The following is a 21360-nucleotide window of genomic DNA, read 5'->3' on the forward strand; positions in this document are numbered from 1 at the left end:
ATTAAAACATGTTTGCTCATCCTTCCATTAAGTCACAAACAAAAAACTGACATTTCCTTACCTCTCTTACATCTCTTTGCAACTTTGTGTTCATTTCTTCAGATTTTATTAGATCTTTCCTAGCGGTATCAAGATCTTCTTCCAGTTCTGCTACTCTGTTAGAAAGGGCCGTTATACGTTCTTTCATTTGAGCCTGCTCTTTAGTTTGCATCTCTATGACATCTTGAAGTTCTATTACTTTAGCAAGGTCTTCATCATGACTTAGAGAGCCATTGGAAGATCTCTATTTGGAAATAAAATTATTATTTTTAGAAGACCAGTACAATATGATGTACTACATACTACCATAATTTTTCAAGTTAAAGCTGTCATAATTCAGGCATGATTAAGGTCTGCTCATTTACTATTTCCTAGGACAAAATAAAAAAAATCCTTCCAGTAGCACCTTAAAGACCAACTAAGTTAGTTCTTGGTATGAGCTTTCGTGTGCATGCACACTTCTTCAGATACACTGAAACAGAAGTTGCCAGATCCTTCTATATAGTGAGAAGGTGGGGAGGGGTATTACTCAGAAGGGTGGTGGGAATGGGAGATTGGCAGATAGCTGAGATGAGCCTGTTGACGACTCTTAACGACTGTAATAGGTCTTACAGGAAAAGGCAAGGGGTGAGAAGGTGAGAAATGGCTTAGTCATGTATAATGGGATAAGAATCCAATGTCTTTGTTCAAACCAGGTCTCTCCATGGTTTTAAGTTTGGTAATGAGTTGCAATTCAGCAGCTTCTCTTTCCAGTCTTATTTCTGAAATTCCTTTGTAGTAAAACAGCTACTTTGAGATCTTGTATAACTATTTCCTAGGAGGAAAAGTTTCAAAGGGATGAGTCTCTGGTCTCATTGCCAGAGATTCAAGAAACAATGAGTAAATCAAATTGAAACCATGTTTATCTGAAAATGGTGTTTTCTGTACCACAAATCCATTACCTGAAAAGATTTGGAGCGTTTGATCAGGAGATGACAGAGACAACACATTTATGTTTGTATGAAGCTGCTTTCACTCACTACTTTCTCATCGGAATGAGATGATGGTGTAGGTGCACCTGAGACCCACACTGTGTTTAAGATTTATTTCCCCAGAAATGATGAGTGAACAAGCCCTACAAGACCAAGGTTTCCACCTACCTTCCCATTAGTGCTAGGTGCATTCTCCTGATCATGATTAACATCAGGCATCCCGTCAGCTTGAGTTCTTTTCTGATTGTTCTGTTCTTTCAAAATCATTAACTGAAAATGAAATTAAAGTATTGTTTCAGTTATGGTAATAAAGGATATTAATTCAGAAATTAAAAAAGAAGCAGTTAACATTTGCAAAGATAGAAATTCTGCATTTATGAATGAATAGGCAACAGATATACTACCGCCCTCAATTTTAAAGCAGAATTGGAACTGATTTCTATAATCTATTTAGAGGATATTTGTCAAATGGTAAGCTTGCCTTTAAGGAGTACTCAACTGTCAGACAGGAAACCTATTGCAAAACAAATGATCTATGACTGCCATTTACTTAATAAGTGAATGGAGTTGGGTGAATTGGCTCTTAGGACTGACTGAAACCTTGCAGTGACATGTCCACAGCTGAAAAGATTGCATTTAGAGAGAAGACTCCGTGGAAAACGTATTCCCAACATCACCAAGCTGCACAAAGTCCCTATCCTGCAGAAGACAGGGAGGGGTGTTTCTAGCTACCCCACCCTTTGCCCTTGGGAAGCCTTCAAAGAAGCTGCTGCAGGAGAGGGACTGTGAGCAACATCAAGGGAGGGGAGTTTCTAGGACTAAGGTGAAACTGTGAAACTCCCTTGTCATTTTTGTGTGAATGCTGAATGTTTAAGTAATCTTGTTATATATTTATAGTATAGGAATGTGTTTCGGGGTATGTTACTAATTTTTTGTTTTGCTATGTATTATGAAATTGTTACTATGTTATGGTTTTCCTATGCTATGATTTGCGGGGGGGGGGGGCAGTGTTTGAAATGCATCCGTATCTTTGTTGTAAGCTGCTTTGAGTTTGAGGGGGGAGTTGTCAGAAAGTGGTACACAAATAATAAAGTGAAGGAATGAAGACACACTGCTTCACAAACATTTGAATCAGTGTTTAGAATTTGCAGCAGGACCAAGAGATGCAATGGGAGCATTTCACTGATTCTAACCCTTTCCTTTCAGTCATAGTTCTTTGGGCCCCTCAAAAAGTCAATAGCTCCTTCAGAGCTGACAAGAGGAGTTTTTGTTTTAAGGAAATGACCTACCTCCTTGTGTGTAGTACCCAGTTCTTCCTCCAACAAGCTACATCTTTCAAGTGCTACTCGTAATCTTTCCCTTACCTAAAAAAGATAGAGCCAAGGTGTGAACACAAACAATTCCAAAACTAAACTGTGCAGAAGTTTTGATTTACATGCAGTTATATATTGATTTTTGGAAATGAACATTATCTTTAAATTCTTAAAAACAATAAAGTAACAACCGAAACATTTCTTCCAATATCTATGGAATGCCAAACAACAAGCAGCTTATGCAAAATCAATATGGAGCCAATATACATTCAGAACTCCTATTTCATTTGCAGGCAATGAACCTCTGGCTCAGACAAGCTTCAGAGTATAGTATTAGCTATACTACAGAAATGTGGACTGGTAACAATATCATGGTTAGATAGGATGAATTGATTTTAAATATATTAATTTTATCATATTGTATTTCATCTTTCTTGACTAAACAAGCATAGAAATTGGTTGTTATAACAATTAAAATATAAAATTTCAATTGATCAATATGTCACCTGTGAATACGCTGTATAAACCTTATGGGTCTGGACCCAATAAAGCCCAAGCATAAGGGTAAATCTTGATCATGTAGAAGGTTCTCATTTCCACAACCCAAGCCACCTACAATCCCTACACCACATCAAAAGTCTTACTCCATGAGCAAATTTCTGCTCACAATCCTTACAATAAAAGCCACCGTCTATGGCTTTTCTACTAATGAAATATTTGCTTAAAGACCAGGTGTGCCATCTGATGTTAGTCACACTCAGAGTAGATTAATTGAAATAAATGAACTTGTTTATTGATTTGAGTAAGACTGCTTACTCAAAAGATCTGAGTAAGATTGCTTACTCAAAAGGCTAAATGCCCAGAACTTCCCAAAAGCAAGAGATGGAAGCTACTGAACAGAACACCGTTTTCTATGAAATGGGAAATAAGGGCACTGTTCAACCAAAGTTAAGGATAAGCCTCTTCTGAAGTCATTGGGACTTCAACTGCTTAACTTCAAATTTCACAATGCCTATCCATACTGTTTGATGGACAGTCATATCGTCATAGAAAAAGCACACAGGAGGCAACTGGATGAATTCCCTGCCTCCCCGTCTCCCTCACGACCCACTGTTTTCAGTGATCCCCTTTCCCCTCAGCCCCCTACATCACAGCCCACCTTTTCAGAAGGGTGTCCCAACCCTCAGAAGGGGAAGAAGTCAGGAAGGGGACTTGAAGAAGCTAAGCTCTCTCTTGCATTACAGCATATACATCTAACAGTATTAGGCTAAGCTGGCCCCTCTGCTCTTACCACTTCTTTTTTTTCCTATGTCACAATTTAAAAGTGGCACAGATCCCACCCACCACCCAAATGCATTAAAGTGTTTTCATTTCCTGTCTCTTCCCCTATGCGCATACCAACAGCTGGGGAAAAGGGAGGAAGAAACAGAATGAAGCAAGAAGGGGAACAAAGAGTTGAACTAAACCGATGAAAAGGGACTGGGAAGGCACCATAATAAAAGACTGTCGCACTCCAATTTGACATTGCCACCACTTTCCTGGCATCTATATTTTGGAGTAGACAGCAGTGCTATCAAGCTTCAACTGAACAAAAGTAGAAGGCAAGTGTTATTTTCACTTTTTCTGTTTGTTTTACCAAGGGGACTGCCTTAGAAGACCAATTCACTGGCTGACACCTGCTTAGAAAGGTAAGCTAGTTATAACAAGGTAAACTTACAAAGGTAAGCTAATTATTACAAAGACAAACAAGTTTTACAAGTCAGCCAGCTATTTTTTCCACTTGCATTACATGAGTAATTTTGAACGACAGACTGTTTTTACACTAATGCACTTAATTAGTTTGCCATAACCATTTATTATACATTTCTCAAATGTATAAATACATTTCTCAAATAATAAACAATGCACTCAGTACATTTACCTTTTCATCAAGGGCTTTGTGGTGTTCAAATAGGGATTTTAGTGCTTTGAGAACTTCTACTTCACTAGAAACGCCTGCTGGAGATTGAGCCTGTCTCTTTACTACAGTCATTCTAAGAGATCGCTCATGCCGGGAGACAAGACATTCCAAATGCTCTAACAGCAGCTGAAAAATAACCAAAATTTAGATGAGGAAGACAGATGAATTCCATTCTAAGCATCTGAAGAGAAATGCTATGCTATTGTTTGAAAATAAAATCATGATGCAATGTGCACCCCAAACCCGCAATGATGGATTGTTTATGACCACGAGTTACAGAATTCTGTTTGTCTTAAAAATGATCTCTTTTAACTTTGACTGCCTGAAAAATTGTGTAGCCCAGAAAGTTTCATGGCAAATTCAACTGAGGAAAAAACCATGTACTTTGCTAACCAAAAAGAATAGGAAGACATTTTCAAAAGTTTTCTTTTTTCCTCAAGTCAGATAAATAATCTGCCAGCAATTTATTTTTACATATATCAATGCTCTCTTGTAATCTCAGCCTTTATAGCGATTCCTTTAATAGCCAGGGAAGCTTCTCACTAAGGATAAAACTACACAATCTACCTCTACATGTCTTATATCCTCACCACTTTAAATCCACTGAAATGCTTAGCCTCTCCTAAGAACTGCCCTCCCCAGCTGCTTTCCTCCTTGCAGAGGTCCCAGATCCATCCATAGCAAGTTAATTGCAAAAGTCTCCTATAGAATGATAAATCACCTGCAATGTTTTTAGCTGAGATCCAATAAGTTACTTAACTAGTGACAACAGCAAATTTGAGCATCATTTATAATTGTATTAAGCAAAATTGTTATGCAGTGTTTTTCACAAAGGATACAGTTCAGCATTATGAGAATTTAAACTCCCATGTAAAACTGGCTAACCCATGGTCCTTCAGCTGTTGCTGGACTGCCTTCCCCAACCTGGTTCAAAGAGACCAATTCCCTCTTATCTGCAATATACTATATCCTCCCACCAACACACACACACACACACACACACACACACACACACACACACACACACACATCATTCCAGAAGTTGCAGAAGCCGCTGAGAATAGTTCCCTGTTAGGCCATATGGGGTTGGTTTTTGTTTTTTATCCCTACTCCCTTTTAGTTTACAAATATACTCCTGAATACTGGGAATTTCCCCAAATAGACAGGAACTGCTACTGTGTTTTTAGATGGCTCTGTCTTGCTGCTAAATTTGCCGGTGTGGTATTGCCCTAATTTGGTGAAATAGAGAATGACAAAATTGATGATTACCCAAAAGGTCAAAAGATGATTCCTAAGATCTTGAGCAGTGATACATTTCATTTGGCTTTATAAAGGAAATCCAATGACACTTTCAAAAAAAAATTCTTTACACAGTTGAATCACAAATGCTCTAATTACCATACTATTATTACCATACTGAAACATAAGTGGGTTAATCCTGAATAACTAGAAAGATTCAATGGCAAGTAATCAACTACTGGCACTGACTACCAAATATAAATTCAAGCTGATTCTCAAAACTATGCCTGGAGGAGTAAAGATGATATCTCCAAAAGCTACCAGTCCAAACATGCAAGCTTTTGGTTGCACTCCTGGGGATTTCCAGAACTCGGTAAAACAGTACGTTTAGCTAATAATGTTATATCCAAAGCTTACAATGGGCAATACTGGCAAGAAATCATACCTGGTGGCAATTTATGATTATGATTTCATTCTGAAACTCTTAAGTTCAGCATTCAGAAAAATACATTTGACTGGTAAGGACAAATTCATACTTTATCACACAGGAGTCATATTTGCTGCATTAACACCAAAATTCACTGTGTGGAATATGTAGGTACAAAAGGAAGATATCCATTCCCACACATGTAGTAGGCATGCACCCATGAGCCACTCTACTACATTTCCCAGCATAAATTCATACAGTCGCACCTTGGATCCCGAACGCCTTGTGAGTCGAAAGTTTTGGCTCCCGAACACCGCAAACCCGGAAGTGAGTGTTCCGGTTTGCGAACGTTCTCTGGAACCCGAACGTCCAACGTGGCTTCCACAGCTTCCGATTGGCTGGAGCTTCCTGCAGCCAACTGGAAGCAGAGCCCTGATTTCCAGTTCAACTTCCAAGGTACCACTGTACTGGGTTAGTCTGCATGCAACACCAGGCAATAACACTGTTTGGTCATCCTTGGGCTGTTAATACTTCCTCTTCCACAAACATACTCACAATTCATTTACTAACTTCCTGGTTTGCAGCATTTTTAGCTCAATACAACTTGCATATAACATCTTACTTGTTATATACATTGCCCTATTAGTGCAATCTGTAGCTTATCTGATTTTGATTTGAGGGTTGTATATTTATATAATTTATATATATATTCATTCATTCATTCATTTTTTCAAGCCTTGCACATCCCAAACATGCATGTCACACAGAAGCACCGTATTCAGAAAGGTAAGAGCATAGCTTAAGGTTCTATCCATTCACTTCCCCCTTTAATTTAAAAAGCAAAGTCAAGAGCAACATTGCATGCAATAGCAACAAAATGATATCAGATAATTAACTAACCCTTGTATTATTTCGTTCTGCTTTCAGTTCTGCAATTTCTTCTTCCCTTTCAAGGAGTTGTTCTCTGCAAACATTAAGTTCTTTAGTAAGTGCCGCAAACTCCTAGAATTGAACCAAACAAGAATGAATTCATTATTAATACATCCAAACAAATGCATTACATGTTAGGCAACAAATAAAAGAAAAGCAGCATTATGCTAAGGTAATCCTACTCTCACCTCTTCTACCAACTTCAATTTTTATAGAAAGGTAGAATATTAATGCTAATAATAAAGTTAGCAAATTAGTCCTCCTTTCTCCCACCACTGAGCAAAATGAATTTCCCACCTGCTACTACACCATTCTGTTCCATTTAATAGCCCTGCTCAGTGCATCTTGCATTGCCATTACAGTGGTACCTCGGGTTAAGTACTTAATTCGTTCCAGAGGTCCGTTCCTAACCTGAAACTGTTCTTAACCTGAAGCACCACTTTAGCTAATGGGGCCTCCTGCTGCTGCCGCGCCACTGCCACGCAATTTCTGTTCTCACCCTGAAGCAAAATTCTTAACCCGAGGTAATATTTCTGGGTTAGCGGAGTCTGTAACCTGAAGCGTATGTAACCCGAGGTACCACTGTACATTTCAGGGCAGGCCTACCCATTCCATCTCCACTGCCTGTCTGCAAAACTCAGCTATAGGTTTTCCACTTTAAAGCAGGCTGAGACTGCTAGCAAAGAAGCCATTCACTATTCACTTAACTACAATCCCCCAAACTCACTTCCAGATGGAAGCACAGTCTAGGAGCCCTTGCTAGGTAGAGAGGAAAAAAGCACCCAGAAAGAGAAGGATTAACAATTGACCTTCTTGCCCACTTCTTAGCCACTGGAAATCACACCTTCCTCGCCTTGATTTATGGTAGAGAAACATCTCCTGAGTTTTGAAGACATCTGGCGGAAACAGAATGTGTGTTCTACCCTATATTTGTTGTCAGGAGTCCATGTCATCAAACACCTGCCAAGGTTATTGCCTCAGCAAGGTTTTTGGTCCAGTTCTGCTACTCCTTGCTGTTGCTGCACAGCCATCAGTCCTGTCTAAGTGAGCAAGCAGTGACAAGAGGAAGAGGAGTGATCTCCACTTCACCCTGTCCACTCTCTCATGCTAGCTATCTAGACTGGACCAGGAGAAAGAGGGTTAGTGTACGAGCAACAGTAACTGAAGGCCAGAAGAAGTATCCCAACTTAGGGGATCTTGCTCAAAACCAGAAAAGGACAAGCGCTACACTTACAACAAAAATTGGCCGCATGGTTGTAACTCTTGCCTCCTCTTATTATGGTCATAGTTCGGCTTGCAATGGATTGTCTTAGGAAAAATAATTTCCTAGCCCTAAGTTTGGGTGGGGGTGGGGAGTCATAAGGAGCATATTTTAGGAGAATGATGGGCAAACCTAGAGACAAAGGTGTGTGTGGTCAAAGGCAAAAGTGGGTAGAGTAATGGATATGCCTCTTAACCTTTGTACATTAAGATTTCTCCCAGCCACACAAAAGCCAGGGGTTTCTAAATACACCCACCTGCCTCAAGGAGGGTATGAAGGAAGACTGGTGAGGGTTGCGGCCCATGGAGAGTTCCAAGGGCCACGTAAAGGGTGGGGTGGGGTTGGAGGGTCACATTCAGCAGCTGGGCTTGAGGTTTCCACCTCTCTTTTAGAATAGGGATGTATCCTATATTGCCGTTTCAGTCGCACCACAGACTTCTGATTGCATAACAGAACACTGAAGATCAAGAAGGTAATCAGGAAAGCATTTGTGGAGCTCATTCAGCTATCCTATGTAGAAAGTTTATATAACAAGTCTGATCTTTACTGCTGTACAGGTGGTGGCCTTCCATTCTAACTGAGGTTATAAAGGATTTAGCTCATGCCCCTACTTCCAAGATATTTCTTGTCTATAGTCTAGCTTTCAGATTCAGCTGGACTCCCCCTTGTTATTTTTGTTGAATAGTTCAGGATTATTATTTTTTTGTTTCAGGAGGCTTCTGTTCCAACTCAGTAGATAATGTTTCTATCTAATGACCATTTTATCTGCTCAGTTTGTCTCTCTTGTACTTTAAATGGCTATTTTATTAAGTGTTATTGTATTATATAGATGACCTTAACTGCGGCAAGCTGTCCTAAGTAATGACTATGCATTAGAAGGGTGGGGTGTACATATACATTCCATCTGTGTGAATATATGGCCTGTCACTTTAATATAGAAAACATTAACACACATTCCATATAATTTACAAATACCAATTTGGATGGCAATGCTTCTTAGACTTAGATGTAGTTTCATCAAAGTAGTACGACCACATTATTTAACAAACATTTTATGACAGGGTTAGCCTCCAAGTGTTGTTGAATTACAACTTCCATCACCCCGATCATTGGCGGAATACTCTGCCAATAGTGATTCAGCAGGCACCTTTTGTGACAACTTTTAAATGCATGCTTTGTGGGGGGGTTGTAAATTTTTTCTTGGTGTTTTTTTAAATTGCTTAGTAACATAACATTATTATATATATTCTATAAAACAAAGAATACAAAACAACTTTTAAATGCATGCTAAAAATTTTCTATTCTGCCAGGCCCAAATAGGCAGTTTGAATACATCTTTCCACAATGCTTAATTGATGTCTGTTTTTAACTTTTTAATATGGTTTACACTGTAGAGTTTTATGTTTTACTGTTTAAACTGCTTTGATTTTTTTTTAATGACATAATGGTATATAAACATTTTTTATAAATAAAGAAAATCTAACCAAAGATGCATGCATCTTTTTAGTATGTACCGTATTTTTCGCTCTATAGGACACACTTTTTCCCCTCCAAAAATTAAGGGGAAATGTGTGTGCGTCCTATAGAGCGAATGCAGGCTGCGCGGCTAAGCCCAAAGCCAGAACAGGGAGACGGAGCGCTGAGGAGCGCTCTGTCTCGCTGTTCTAGCTTGCAGATGGCTGCGCAAAGCCTCCGCAGGGCAGCGGGGTGCCTTCACCCCGCTGCCCTGCAGAGGCTACGAAGGCTGTATGAAGGTGGGGGGAAGGCTGCAACGCTTCCCCCCACCGCCAGCCCCACAAGCTCGGGGAGCAGCGGGAAGGCGGTGCGCCCCGACCTGGTCTATGGGGCTGGCGGTGGGGGAAAGCAGCGCTTCCCCCTGCCAGCCCCAAAGAGCAGGTCGAAAGGAACTCCCGCTGGTCTCCGGAGGCTTCAGGTGAACGCACCTTGAACACACCTTGTTTTAGAGGGGGAGAACAAGAAGAAAAAAATCTCCCCCTCTTTGCGTAGTGCCCCTTCAGCGAAGCGGCAGGAGAAATGGAAGGGGCTCCATTTCTCCTACCGCTTTGCTGAAGGGGCGCTGAGCAGAGAGGAGGAGAATTTTTTTTTCCTGTTCTCCCCCTCCTATGGTCTGGTGCGTTCTATGGTCCTGTGCGTCCTATAGAGCGAAAAATACGGTATATGTTACGAGCAGAAAACAATGAAACATGTATTTTTTAAAAAATCTAATAATAATAATAATAATAATAAATTTTATTTATATTAAATTTTATTTATATCCCGCCCTCCCCAGCCGAAGCCGGGCTCAGGGCGGCTAACAACAATCAAATAATCAGACAGTAAAATAGTTACACAATCTAAAAATATTTCATTATAAAAATTAATTAAATCAAATTGAAGGCAACCAATTAAGCAAAATTCTGTGCAGGTTGCCAGAGGAGGGAGTCAGGCTGCGCCCTGACCAAAGGCCTGGCGGAACAACTCTGTCTTGCAGGCCCTGCGGAAAGATGTCAGGTCCCGCAGGGCCCTAGTCTCTTGTGACAGAGCATTCCACCAGATTGGAGCCGCAGCCGAGAAGGCCCTGGCTCTAGTTGAGGCCAGCCTAACCTCTCTGAGGCCTGGGACCTTGAGGATGTTATTATTTGCAGACCGTAGGTTTCTCTGTGGGGCATACCAGGAGAGGCGGTCCCGTAGGTACGAGGGTCCTAGGCTGTATAGGGCTTTAAAGGTTAAAACCAGCACCTTAAACCTGATCCTGTACTCCACCGGGAGCCAGTGCAGCTGGTATAGTACCGGGTGAATGTGATCTCGCAGCGAAGACCCCATAAGGAGTCTCGCCGCGGCATTCTGCACCCGCTGGAGTTTCTGGGTCAGTCTCAAGGGCAGCCCCACGTAGAGCGAGTTACAATAATCCAGTCTGGAGGTGACCGTCACATGGATCACAGTGGCTAGGTCCGGGCGAGAGAGATAAGGGGCCAACTGCTTAGCTTGGCGGAGATGAAAAAATGCCGCCTTTGTTATAGCTGTAATCTGCGCCTCCATAGAGAGGGAGGTATCGAAGATTACACCCAAACTCTTAACGGACGGTGCTGGCACTAATTGCACCCCCGCAAGAGATGGGAGTTGCCCCCTCAATCCCATATCGCCCCGCCCCAGCCAGAGGATCTAGAATCTAAGATTATAAAAGCCTTTTGACTAAATTTAAAAGTCATGCATGCTTTCCCTTCTTCTTTTGTGTTACTTTATACCATTCATTTTGCATCTAGAATGGGAGACTCATAAGCAGCCAGATTTAATCTGCACCTTCGATCTGGTATCTGCTGGAGGAAACCCCTTCCATGAGTGCAAGGGGGCTAACTATATTATACTCCACCTAATGTTTAATACACTAGCAAATTAACAATAATATACTTTGACCCTAAAGCTTCTCTAGTGACCTATGAACAAGCTGTAAAAGTGTAACAAGAACTTGGATGGAAATGCCATTCTGTCAAGCATTTGAACAGAATGCAACCCAAAGCAATATTTTCTTTTCAATGTATTTCAAAACACTTATGTTGCCAGCTAGGCAACAATGCTTCTTATGATGACTAAAAACAAATTATTGTAATGTTTTCAGCAATAAACCACATCCTGTGTTGTATATTTCATATATGCCTATCAAGTTATATGCATATGCAAGATCATTTACAAGAGCGTTCAAATATGCATAGCCAGTTATAAGCACATGCAAGATCATTTACAATAGTAGATTTCCTTAGCTTAACTGAGGTGATTGTCAAGCTTCAATAGATCTTCTTTAGAAATGTTAGTGTTCTGTTATGAAACTGCAGGTCCAAAGTTAACTGACCGAATGAAACACATTTTGAGTGAAATCTAAAATATATTTCCTCAATTTGACTGATGTGGGGACATAATACAGAATAAGTTGAGGAATGTGCAGGTAAAAATATTTAACTCAATTAAGTTTCTTTATACCTAAAGAGTGGGACTCGTTTCTTCATCTTCCTGACTGAATTTTTTATGAGCATTTATGGCAACTACTTTAAACATTCTTCATTCTTGCTATCTTGGAAATTGGGTTTTAGGATGACTGAAACTGTAGTACTCTGTAACTAAAGCATTACAACACTTCTGGATACAAATGTTTTTTCCAATACAAAAGCTTGGTATACATTACTGGAAAATGACAGCACTACTAGATGAATGATCTTAAATTAGCTTCCCACCACTTTCTGACGCCATATTGGAGACAGTCATCTGTCCAAGGGTACTTCTTGGATTTACACCAGATGCAAACAGTAGAACCATGTGTCATTCTACTGCTTGCAGATGCTTTGCATATTTTTATTCAATTAGACTTCTGACTTTATCTTTACAGATAAAAATAAGCATATCTCATGAACTATTTTGAGAACACAAAGATATCAATTACTTATTTTTAAAAATGGACTCTTTCAAAATGAACAGCAAAAAACATACTGTAGAACAGTTGAAATACTGCTGTGCATGCAAATTGGATAATTCCAGGAAGCATCACATAATCAAACATGCTTTCCCACAACACATTCCAGCTATACCACAGGCCAAAGTTGCTGCTAGGGTAGGATTGACACACTGGACAACTGACAGTCTATTTCAGGGGTAGGCAACCTAAGGCCCGTGGGCTGGATGCGGCCCAATCGCCTTCTCAATCCAGCCCATGGACAGTCCAGGAATCAGCGTGTTTTTACATTAATAGAATGTGTCCTTTTATTTTAAATGCATCTCTGCGTTATTTGTGGGGCACAGGAATTCATTCATTTTTTTCTTCAAAATATAGTCCGGCCCACCGCATGGTCTGAGGGATGGTGGACCAGCCCACGGCAGGAAAAGGTTGCTGACCCCTGGTCTATTTGATACCAGTCAAATATTATCAAATATGCCAAAAATGTCACTGTTTGGATGTCAGCTGACCTTTTTTATTTCACTGCGCTGTCCTGTGATAGAAAAGGGAGCACAGCCTCTAGCATTCAAAGACTCAGGGGCAAACCCAGTAGCACAGCAAATCTTTTCCCACTACCTACTATAACATTACAGTGGTACCTCGGGTTACAGACGCTTCAGGTTACAGACTCCGCTAACCCAGAAATAGTACCTCGGGTTAAGAACTTTGCTTCAGGATGAGAACAGAAATCGCGCAGCGGTGGCACGGTGGCAGCGGGAGGCCCCATTTATTTATTTATTTATTTATTTACGGCTATTAGCCCATAAAGTATGTACAAACATAAAAGCACAGAGGCATAAAGACCGATATATTCGGCACCAGAAGGTGAACGCCATGATGCAGGGGTGGGTCATTGAGCAGAGCCAGATAAGAGCTTGGGGCCCGGAGAGCTCCAGGGGACGGATCCCAGAAAAAGGAAAACTGAAGACGAGATCCGACATGCACTCTTCTTCATAACTGTCCGATTAGTTTTTGATGTTGTTGCTGTTTTTGGTGGTTTTTGTGTGTGAGATAACCGCATTCAGGAATCTCGCCACCTGCAGAGTTACAGAAGGATCTGTATCCTGCAAAAGTAGTGCGGCGTGTGACTCAACAGGCCTGCCAACCAAGCGCAGTAAAGCAGGACCCAGGAATTTAGTCCTGGCTATGCTGTGTAGGGGGCAGTTGAACATTATGTGTGGAAGAGAATCAACAGTTTTCCCGTCACACACGCATAGCGGAGACACCAAACCCTTGGAAAATCTGTGGCTCAGCAGGTTCGATGGAAGGACATTGAACCTTGCACGAATAAATGCAAGTCGGTGTGGTACAGATGAAAGAGATGACATGTATGATGGAAGGCCAAGTGGTGGGGTTATTCCGTGATACCTGGGGGAGCAGACACCCCCACCCCCGGCGAGGTTGTGTTGATTTTCAATGTCTGCTAATCTTTGCTCTATAAGGCTTTTGGCTGAGCGTAAGTTCATCTTTAAGGAGTCCGCTGGGGAAATTCCGATGCTCAGAAGTTTGGCATGGATTTTTCCTACCCACGGATTGACAAAGTCGTCCCGCCAGAGGCACTGAAAAAGGTAATGGTCGGGAAGCCTATGCCAGCTGGACAGCCAATAACCAAAGACTCGCTTCCAGATGACAGTCTCCAATGATGCACTCCTTAACTCCAGACGTATGGCTGCGTTGCTCACACACATGGGGAGTTTCAGGAGGCGACGGAGAAACTGATTCTGCAATGTCCCCAACGATGTTAAATTGGACCCTGGGGCCCAGAGTGGGGCAGCATAACAGAGGGTGGAAACCACTTTTGCATGGTACACCTTCAATGCAGAAGGGATGTGGGAGGCTCCGTCGGCCGCAAAAAATTGGAGTAGAGTATAAAGTATTGTTTTCCCTTTGTTTAGTAAATACTCTATCTGTGGCTTCCAGCTTAGGTTGTAGTGAAAAAAGACTCCCAGGTATTTAAATTTGAAAACCTGTTCTAATTGGACTCCATCTAACTTCCAGCTGTAAGTTTTCCGAGACCTGGTAAAGACCAGGACTTTAGATTTCCCATGATTAATTGTCAGATGGTTGAGTTTGCAATAAGCCGCAAAAATCTTTAGAGCTCTGCATAAACCGACTCTAGAGTAGGAAAGGATCGCTGCATCGTCGGCATATAGGAGCAGAGGGCAGCGAAAATCAGCTAGGCGGGGGGCATGAATGTTGGCTTGAGACTCATTCAGAAAGAGCTTCATATCGCTAATAAACAAGTTGAAGAGGAGTGGGGCCAAAATGCAGCCTTGGCGCACACCTCTATTTATTGGGACCTCGTTGGATAGGTTTCCCGCCGGTGTGAGTCTCACTCTAGCCGACGACCCGTGGTGTAATTGGGTTATAAGCCATAACAGCCTTCTATCTATGCCCCATCTCTCTAATTTCTTCCATAGACAGTTTCTTGGGAGACTGTCGAAGGCGGCCTTTAGGTCTATGAAAGCGACACATAGGCGCCCCCGACTCGGGGCAGAATATTTTCTGGCAAGATGATACATAATTACCATATGGTCAGTGGTCGAATAATTGTTCCTAAAGCCCGCTTGCTCGTGGCCAATCAAATTTGAGTCGTTTGCCCAATGGGACAGCTTAGACAGCAAAAATTTTGCATAGATTTTCCCGATGATAGACAAAAGGCTGATGTTCCGATAGTTCTCCGGGTCAGCAGGGGGACCCTTTTTATGGACTGGCACGATCACGGCCTCCTTCCATGACCTAGGGATAAGCCCCGTAGAATTAATCGCATCAAAGACTTTGGCCAGGATTTCAGCCCACCACCTCGGTTGTGCAACAATAGCCTCAGCAGGGACTAGATCCGGCCCGGGGGCTTTGCCCATTTTCAGATCTAATATCAAGTCCATTATCAGGTCTGGGTCGGTAGAGGGCCACAAAGGTAGGTGGTCGGCTCGGAATTCCGTGGATGAGTTGGATTCCTCTGCCAAGGAGAAATATTTACTCAAGAATTGTTCCCATGTGGGCGCAGGGATAATCGTCAGTGGGTACTTCCTTCCTCTTTTGTTTATCAAAGCCCAAAATTCCTGTGGTCTGCGGGATCTAGAGGCCGCAATCAAGGCTCGCCAACGCTTTAGATACCACTCACGTTTGGCCAGCTTTAAAGTCTGTTTGTATGCTCTTTTGGCTTGTAAATAGGAGGATGGTAGAGCCTGGGCATTAGAGTTTTTGTATTCATTATAGATGGAACGAAGAAGGGATCTTGCTTGTTTGCAAGAGGTGTTAAACCAAGGGGCCCCAACACTGCAATGCGCCACTTTCGCCTTTTGAGGAGGTAATGTAAAAAAAGAAATCGCACAGTGGTGGCACGGCGGCAGCGGGAGGCCCCATTAGCTAAAGTGGTACCTCAGGTTAAGAACAGTTTCAGCTTAAGAATGGACCTCCAGAATGAATTAAGTTCTTAACCCGAGGTACCACTGTATAGTACATTCAAACAAGAACACAAACAGTTATTACTACCTAGAGCAGAGGTTCCTAATTAGCTGATTACAGAGGACCCCCTCTTTTTCAAAAGCCAAGCCTCAGACTCCCTACTTTTGAAAATTTTGTTAACTCTATGGTAGTTACCTCTGCAAAGCAATTTTTTGAACAAAATGTGGATAGCTCCTAATAAGCAAAGGATTTTAGTTACACTAAAAAACAGACTAGGGCTGAGCGATATCTGGTTTTCAACATTGTGATATATCAGCAGCATTTTCAACATTGCACTATTCTGATATATCATGATGTCTGAAATTGGAGATTCCAGGCGTGAGGATGAGGGATGGAGCAGCCGCGGAGATCAAGCCGTTGTCCATGGGGCAGCCAGCAGTGACAGCCAGTGAAGATGCATATCCACTGTGCCTGCTGCTGCCTTCCTGCTGACTGAGAAACACTGTTTCACCTCAGTGCCAGGGGATGGTAGTGCCACAGTGCCTTGAAGTGAGGGCGATCAGCTGCCCTGGTCTCCCTCAGTGTGAGGGAAGGCAGTTCAGATCAGCGGTGCCTTGAAACCGGCTTCCTTGCTCTCCCTCGCGCGAGAAGCAATATATTGCTGGGTCAAAATTGTTATCATGGTGTGATTTCAAAAATATTTTGGCCAATATATTGAAATATTGCACAAAAATGACAAAAAATTAGTTGGGGGAAGGCAAGGGATAGAACCATGTACCCCCCCTTTTTTTGGAAACCACTGACTTAGAGGATAGAGTATAAGGCTAGAAACAGGGGCACTTGCATTTAAACCTGGACTCGGCCATTACTCATTCAGCAATCATATGCTCAACCTAACCTCTACCATAGTTTTTTTCCAACTATTAAACTAACAGGACAGTGGGAGATCCATGTACACTACCCTGAGACCTATTAATGTCATAGTTACACAGTAACAGCTAAAGTTGTACCTCAGGTTAAGAACTTAATTCATTCTGGAGGTCTGTTCTTAACCTGAAACTGTTCTTAACCTGAGGTACCACTTTAGCTAATGTGGCCTCCTGCTGTCGCTGCGCGATTTCAGTTCTCACACTGAAGCAAAGTTCTTAACCCGAGGTACTATTTCTGGGTTAGCGGAGTCTGTAACCTGAAGCGTCTGTAACATGAAGCGTCTGTAATCCGAGGTACCGCTGTATTTGGTTTTTGTAATTAGCGTAGCTATCCTAATCTGTTGGTGATTATCTTCTTTGCTCCTATAATGTTAATGCCTTAAAAAAAAAAAAAAAAACATTGTTTGGCAATATAATTGTTTGTTTGTTAAACCTGTTTTAAAAACCCCAGTCAACCGATCAACAGAAAACCTCTTGTTCTATTTGATGGCCAGAGGTATCGTCTCAAAAATCCTCTCACCACTGTAAATATAAAACTATTGGAAAACTTACTAAAAAATGCCTGTGGCAACTACATTTTTCCTTATGAATGCGTTCTAGAAACAAGTATGCTTTACATATTCTAGTGGCCTACATTTGACTTTTCAGCACCAAGAGTTCTGAATTTCTCATTAAGCTTTTTCTCCACAGTTCCCCTCAGTGAAATCGAATGGTCCTGGGGCCCATGGAGAAAAGTATGCCAGGATTTCACAATAGAAACATTCACTCTCCTATAGTGTGTTTTGGTTGGCAGCTGATCTTGTAAGGCTGTAGGCATTTATCTGCAGTACTTGTGAGCAGGGAACTTTCCCTAAATCACAGCTCTGCTCAATGCACACTGCAAAGTAGAATATACATATTAAATGAAATACCCAGTACTTCTATTTCTACAAATTCTGAGTAGGAAAAAACCACAACGGCCCACCTAATTTTCAATGATTCTTTGAAGTAGTTAAAAGCATTGACTGCATTTCACTCCTAACTGACAAAACTGGAATTAACTGTTCTGGGATAACCCTTGTCATTCGCTCATGATACCTTTTCTTTCTACCCCCTGTGCCAGTTGTTTAAGATCCTTTTTTCAGATTTCACTAGAATTCTGCATTTTTGCTGAGCCATCACAATTAAAAGGCAATAACCATTATATGCACATTGAAGACTAAATTATTTTGAGGTAAATGTTGCTGAACTATAAGCTTCTTTAAGCAAGAACCTTTTTTTGCATTTTGTGGAACGCCAAGCACACACTGTTCAATACAGTAATGCTAGCTGGCACTCTGGGATTAAACTTTCGGACATTCTGTAGATTTAACACTTGTTAAATACAAAAATAATAATTAGAAAATGCAGTGTTTAAGTGCTTGCTGGCATGTCTAGCTACTTTTGATGTAGCTCCTTGTTTCTAGCTATCCTAGGCAATGCCCACTATCAAGCACATAAAAAATCAGACATCTACGGGAAGAACAGAGCAGCTGACATGACACTTTGGGACAAAGAACAGACAAAGGATTCTAGTGCTACTTCTACTTCTAAAGTTTTGTTAATACAACAATTAAGTTTATTTAAACTACATTAAACAAAACTTGCTTCCCAAAAACAACAGGCAGAAGAAGGATGGCAACTAAAATACTTTAATGACTTACAAAGTGCAAAAAATGTTCCAAAGTGCAAAAAATAAGAGTCATCACTTTGAGAGAGGAAGAGGATCTAGAATTCTGCTACAGGGTTATGCAATATCAGGCATTTGTGATCAGGAGGTTGGTTACATGTTTTATTGATGTTTTCAATGTTTGGGGACGCCGAATTAAGAATACCTTGTCCTAGCTGTTTTTTCACAAAAGACAGGAGCCATACAACTTTGCCAGTGATAGTAGCTTTCATTGCATGATGACATTCTAAATTGGGTGCAAACCAATTACATTTTACTGGGAAATGTGCTTTAAATATTGCAATTAGGTGTTGACACAGATAACATCTGAAAGTCTTCAAATTACTGAAAGAACTTGGCCACCCTGTAAGTTGTAAACTCCCGTCTGCATTTACAGCTTTCAAGTTCATTACTGCTTAGAATGCAAATGCATTTCGTAACCTGCAACTTCATAAAAAAGAATTTAGCCACCTCTTTCATGGCAGTTCAAAATGTACTCAATTATCATCCCTGTATACTTGTAAGCAAGGAAATTTTCAGCAAGAACAGTTCCTGAAACAAGCTGTGTAGTTATTTGGAGGTGTAAGGTTTAGACTGCGTTCATCACTATAATCATTTTTATATCCAACATCTAATATAATGTAATACCTACAATAGCTAGAATAAATGTTGTGTTTAAACTTTTTTCCATATTTGGCCCAGTGCTTCACAAAACTACTGATGGCAGAGCCACTTCTTTCCCCCTCTCCTAGAATAAGAACACTTTACACTTGCACCCTAAGAAAATACAGTCATTCCTCAGGTTGAAGTAATTTTGAGATAAGTATTTTCGGGTTACGCGCTGCGGCGACCCGGAAGTAACGGAGCACGTTACTTCTGGGTTTCGCCGCTCACGCATGCGCAGACGGTCAAAATGACGTCACGCGCATGCGTGCAAGCGGTGAATCGCGTCCCGCGCACGTGCAGGTTGCGTTCGCTTCTGGATGTGAACGGGGCTCCGGAACGGATCCCATTCGCATCCAGAGGGACCACTGTATTATGTTTTAGAGAAGGGGTGGACAACTTGTTGCTCTCCACACGTGTTGTTGGACTACATCCTATATCTGCCTCAGCCGGCATAGCAAATGTTGACAAATGATTAAATTGCAATTCATTAACAGCTGGTGGCCCATTCATCATATATAGTTAACAGCAAGAATTATACACCATCAGTGGAACTGTCTTTACACATTTCTGCATGACTCACCGTTCTAGGATTATCACCTAACTAGAAGGAGCCATGCCTAGAACAGTGACTAATGCAGAAACTTAATAGAAAGCCTCCTCTAAGTATGAGCAATTATGCTGCTTCACTACATTGGGAGGTGTTGAATTGGCCAAATGCATTTAGAACCAATGTCAGGATTACATGACCTGCGGAGGCCAAATGGAAGGAGGCAAGACTTAGAGCAGTCAATTCTGCAAAGATGAAATAGGGAACTGAATGTGCCATTGGGTTCTTTAGGCTTAAAAGAATATTTAATTTCTCATAGTGCAAAAACTAGCTTCTCATAGCACACTACTGGGCCCTGGCACCAGTGGGGGACCTACATTTTGGGGGCCCTAACGCTTGAACCATTATGGGGGTCCCTTCACAACCAGCCACAAGGTCTGGGTAACCACTGTTATCTTCTTCAATTGAGTTGTTCCATGACAGATCACCACACCTTTACAACATCTGTGCTACTGACTTTCAAACTTTGAAATTGTTGTAATATATACAACACAAAATTGAGTCATGAGACTCAAATTGGGTCTACTAGACCCCATTTTTTTAAGCAATGTGGACTAAAGTCACTTCAGGGCCTCCTCTGGGATTAGAGGTCCTGAAGCTTAAGCTTCATTAGTTTCATAGTAGATCCACCCCTGCCTGGCACTCTGGGAAACAACATCTGCATGTACCAAGAATGTAAGAAGAGATATGCTGGATCAGGCCAAGGAGCCGTTTAATCCATCATCCTGTTTCCACAGTGGCCAATCAGATATCTATGGGATTCCTGCAATCAGGACATGAGTACAACAGCACTCTCTCACAGGCTCTCAAGCAACTGGGATTCAGAGGCATACAGTCTCTGATACTGGAGGCAGTGAACAGCTATTGTGATCAGGAGCCACCAATAGTCTTCTCTTTTGTGAATTTGCCAGCATTTATTTTAAAGCCACGCAAGTTGGTGGCCATTACTACATCCCGTGGGGGTTTACCTGTGCAATATGTCAGGGGTGTGGAACCTTTGGCCCTCCAGATGTTGCTGAACTTAAATTCATTTCATCCCTGGTCATCAGCTATGCTTACTGGGGCTAGTGGGAGTTACAAGTTCAGCAACACATAGAGGGCCAAAGGTTCCCCACTCCTGCACTACATGAAGCACTAACTACATCCTTTTGCCTGTCCTGAATCTTTATCAGGTTCCATACTAAAAAGACCCAAATGTTGTAACTTTTCTTGGTAGGGGAGTTGCTCCAGCCTCTTAAGAATGTGGATTACTCATCAACAGTGGGAGAGGCCCACACCTGTGAGAAAAGATTCTTCCTCTTCAAGAAACAAAGCAGTGTATTCCATATCTCTTTCTAATTGTGTTATTTAACAACAGCTGTAATGCAAAAGCATACCACATGGCCATAGAGAAGTTTACAAGTTTTAGAGAGCTCAATTCATGCTGACCTGAGCCATCGT

At 41.5% G+C, this 21360-nt stretch overlaps 1 protein-coding gene across 9 annotated transcripts in view; it reads right to left on the minus strand.

The window, feature by feature from the left end:
• The window catches only part of PPFIA1 (PTPRF interacting protein alpha 1), a 73213-nt gene that overhangs the window by 42859 nt on the left and 8994 nt on the right, over window positions 1-21360 (minus strand). For all 9 annotated transcript variants that reach the window (XR_014000753.1, XM_081163661.1, XM_081163658.1 and 6 more), the window contains exons 3-7: window positions 6850-6951; window positions 4245-4409; window positions 2300-2374; window positions 1179-1280; window positions 62-283 (exon numbers count right to left, since the gene is read on the minus strand). Coding sequence is in view for 8 of the 9 variants with exons in the window: in XM_081163661.1 (XP_081019787.1) it covers window positions 62-283; window positions 1179-1280; window positions 2300-2374; window positions 4245-4409; window positions 6850-6951 (666 nt within the window). In the remaining variant the exon portion in view is untranslated. The remainder of the gene's footprint in view (window positions 1-61; window positions 284-1178; window positions 1281-2299; window positions 2375-4244; window positions 4410-6849; window positions 6952-21360) is intronic.

This window comes from Podarcis bocagei, assembly GCF_964188305.1.
Source record: "Podarcis bocagei genome assembly, chromosome: 1".
NCBI lineage: Eukaryota > Metazoa > Chordata > Lepidosauria > Squamata > Lacertidae > Podarcis > Podarcis bocagei.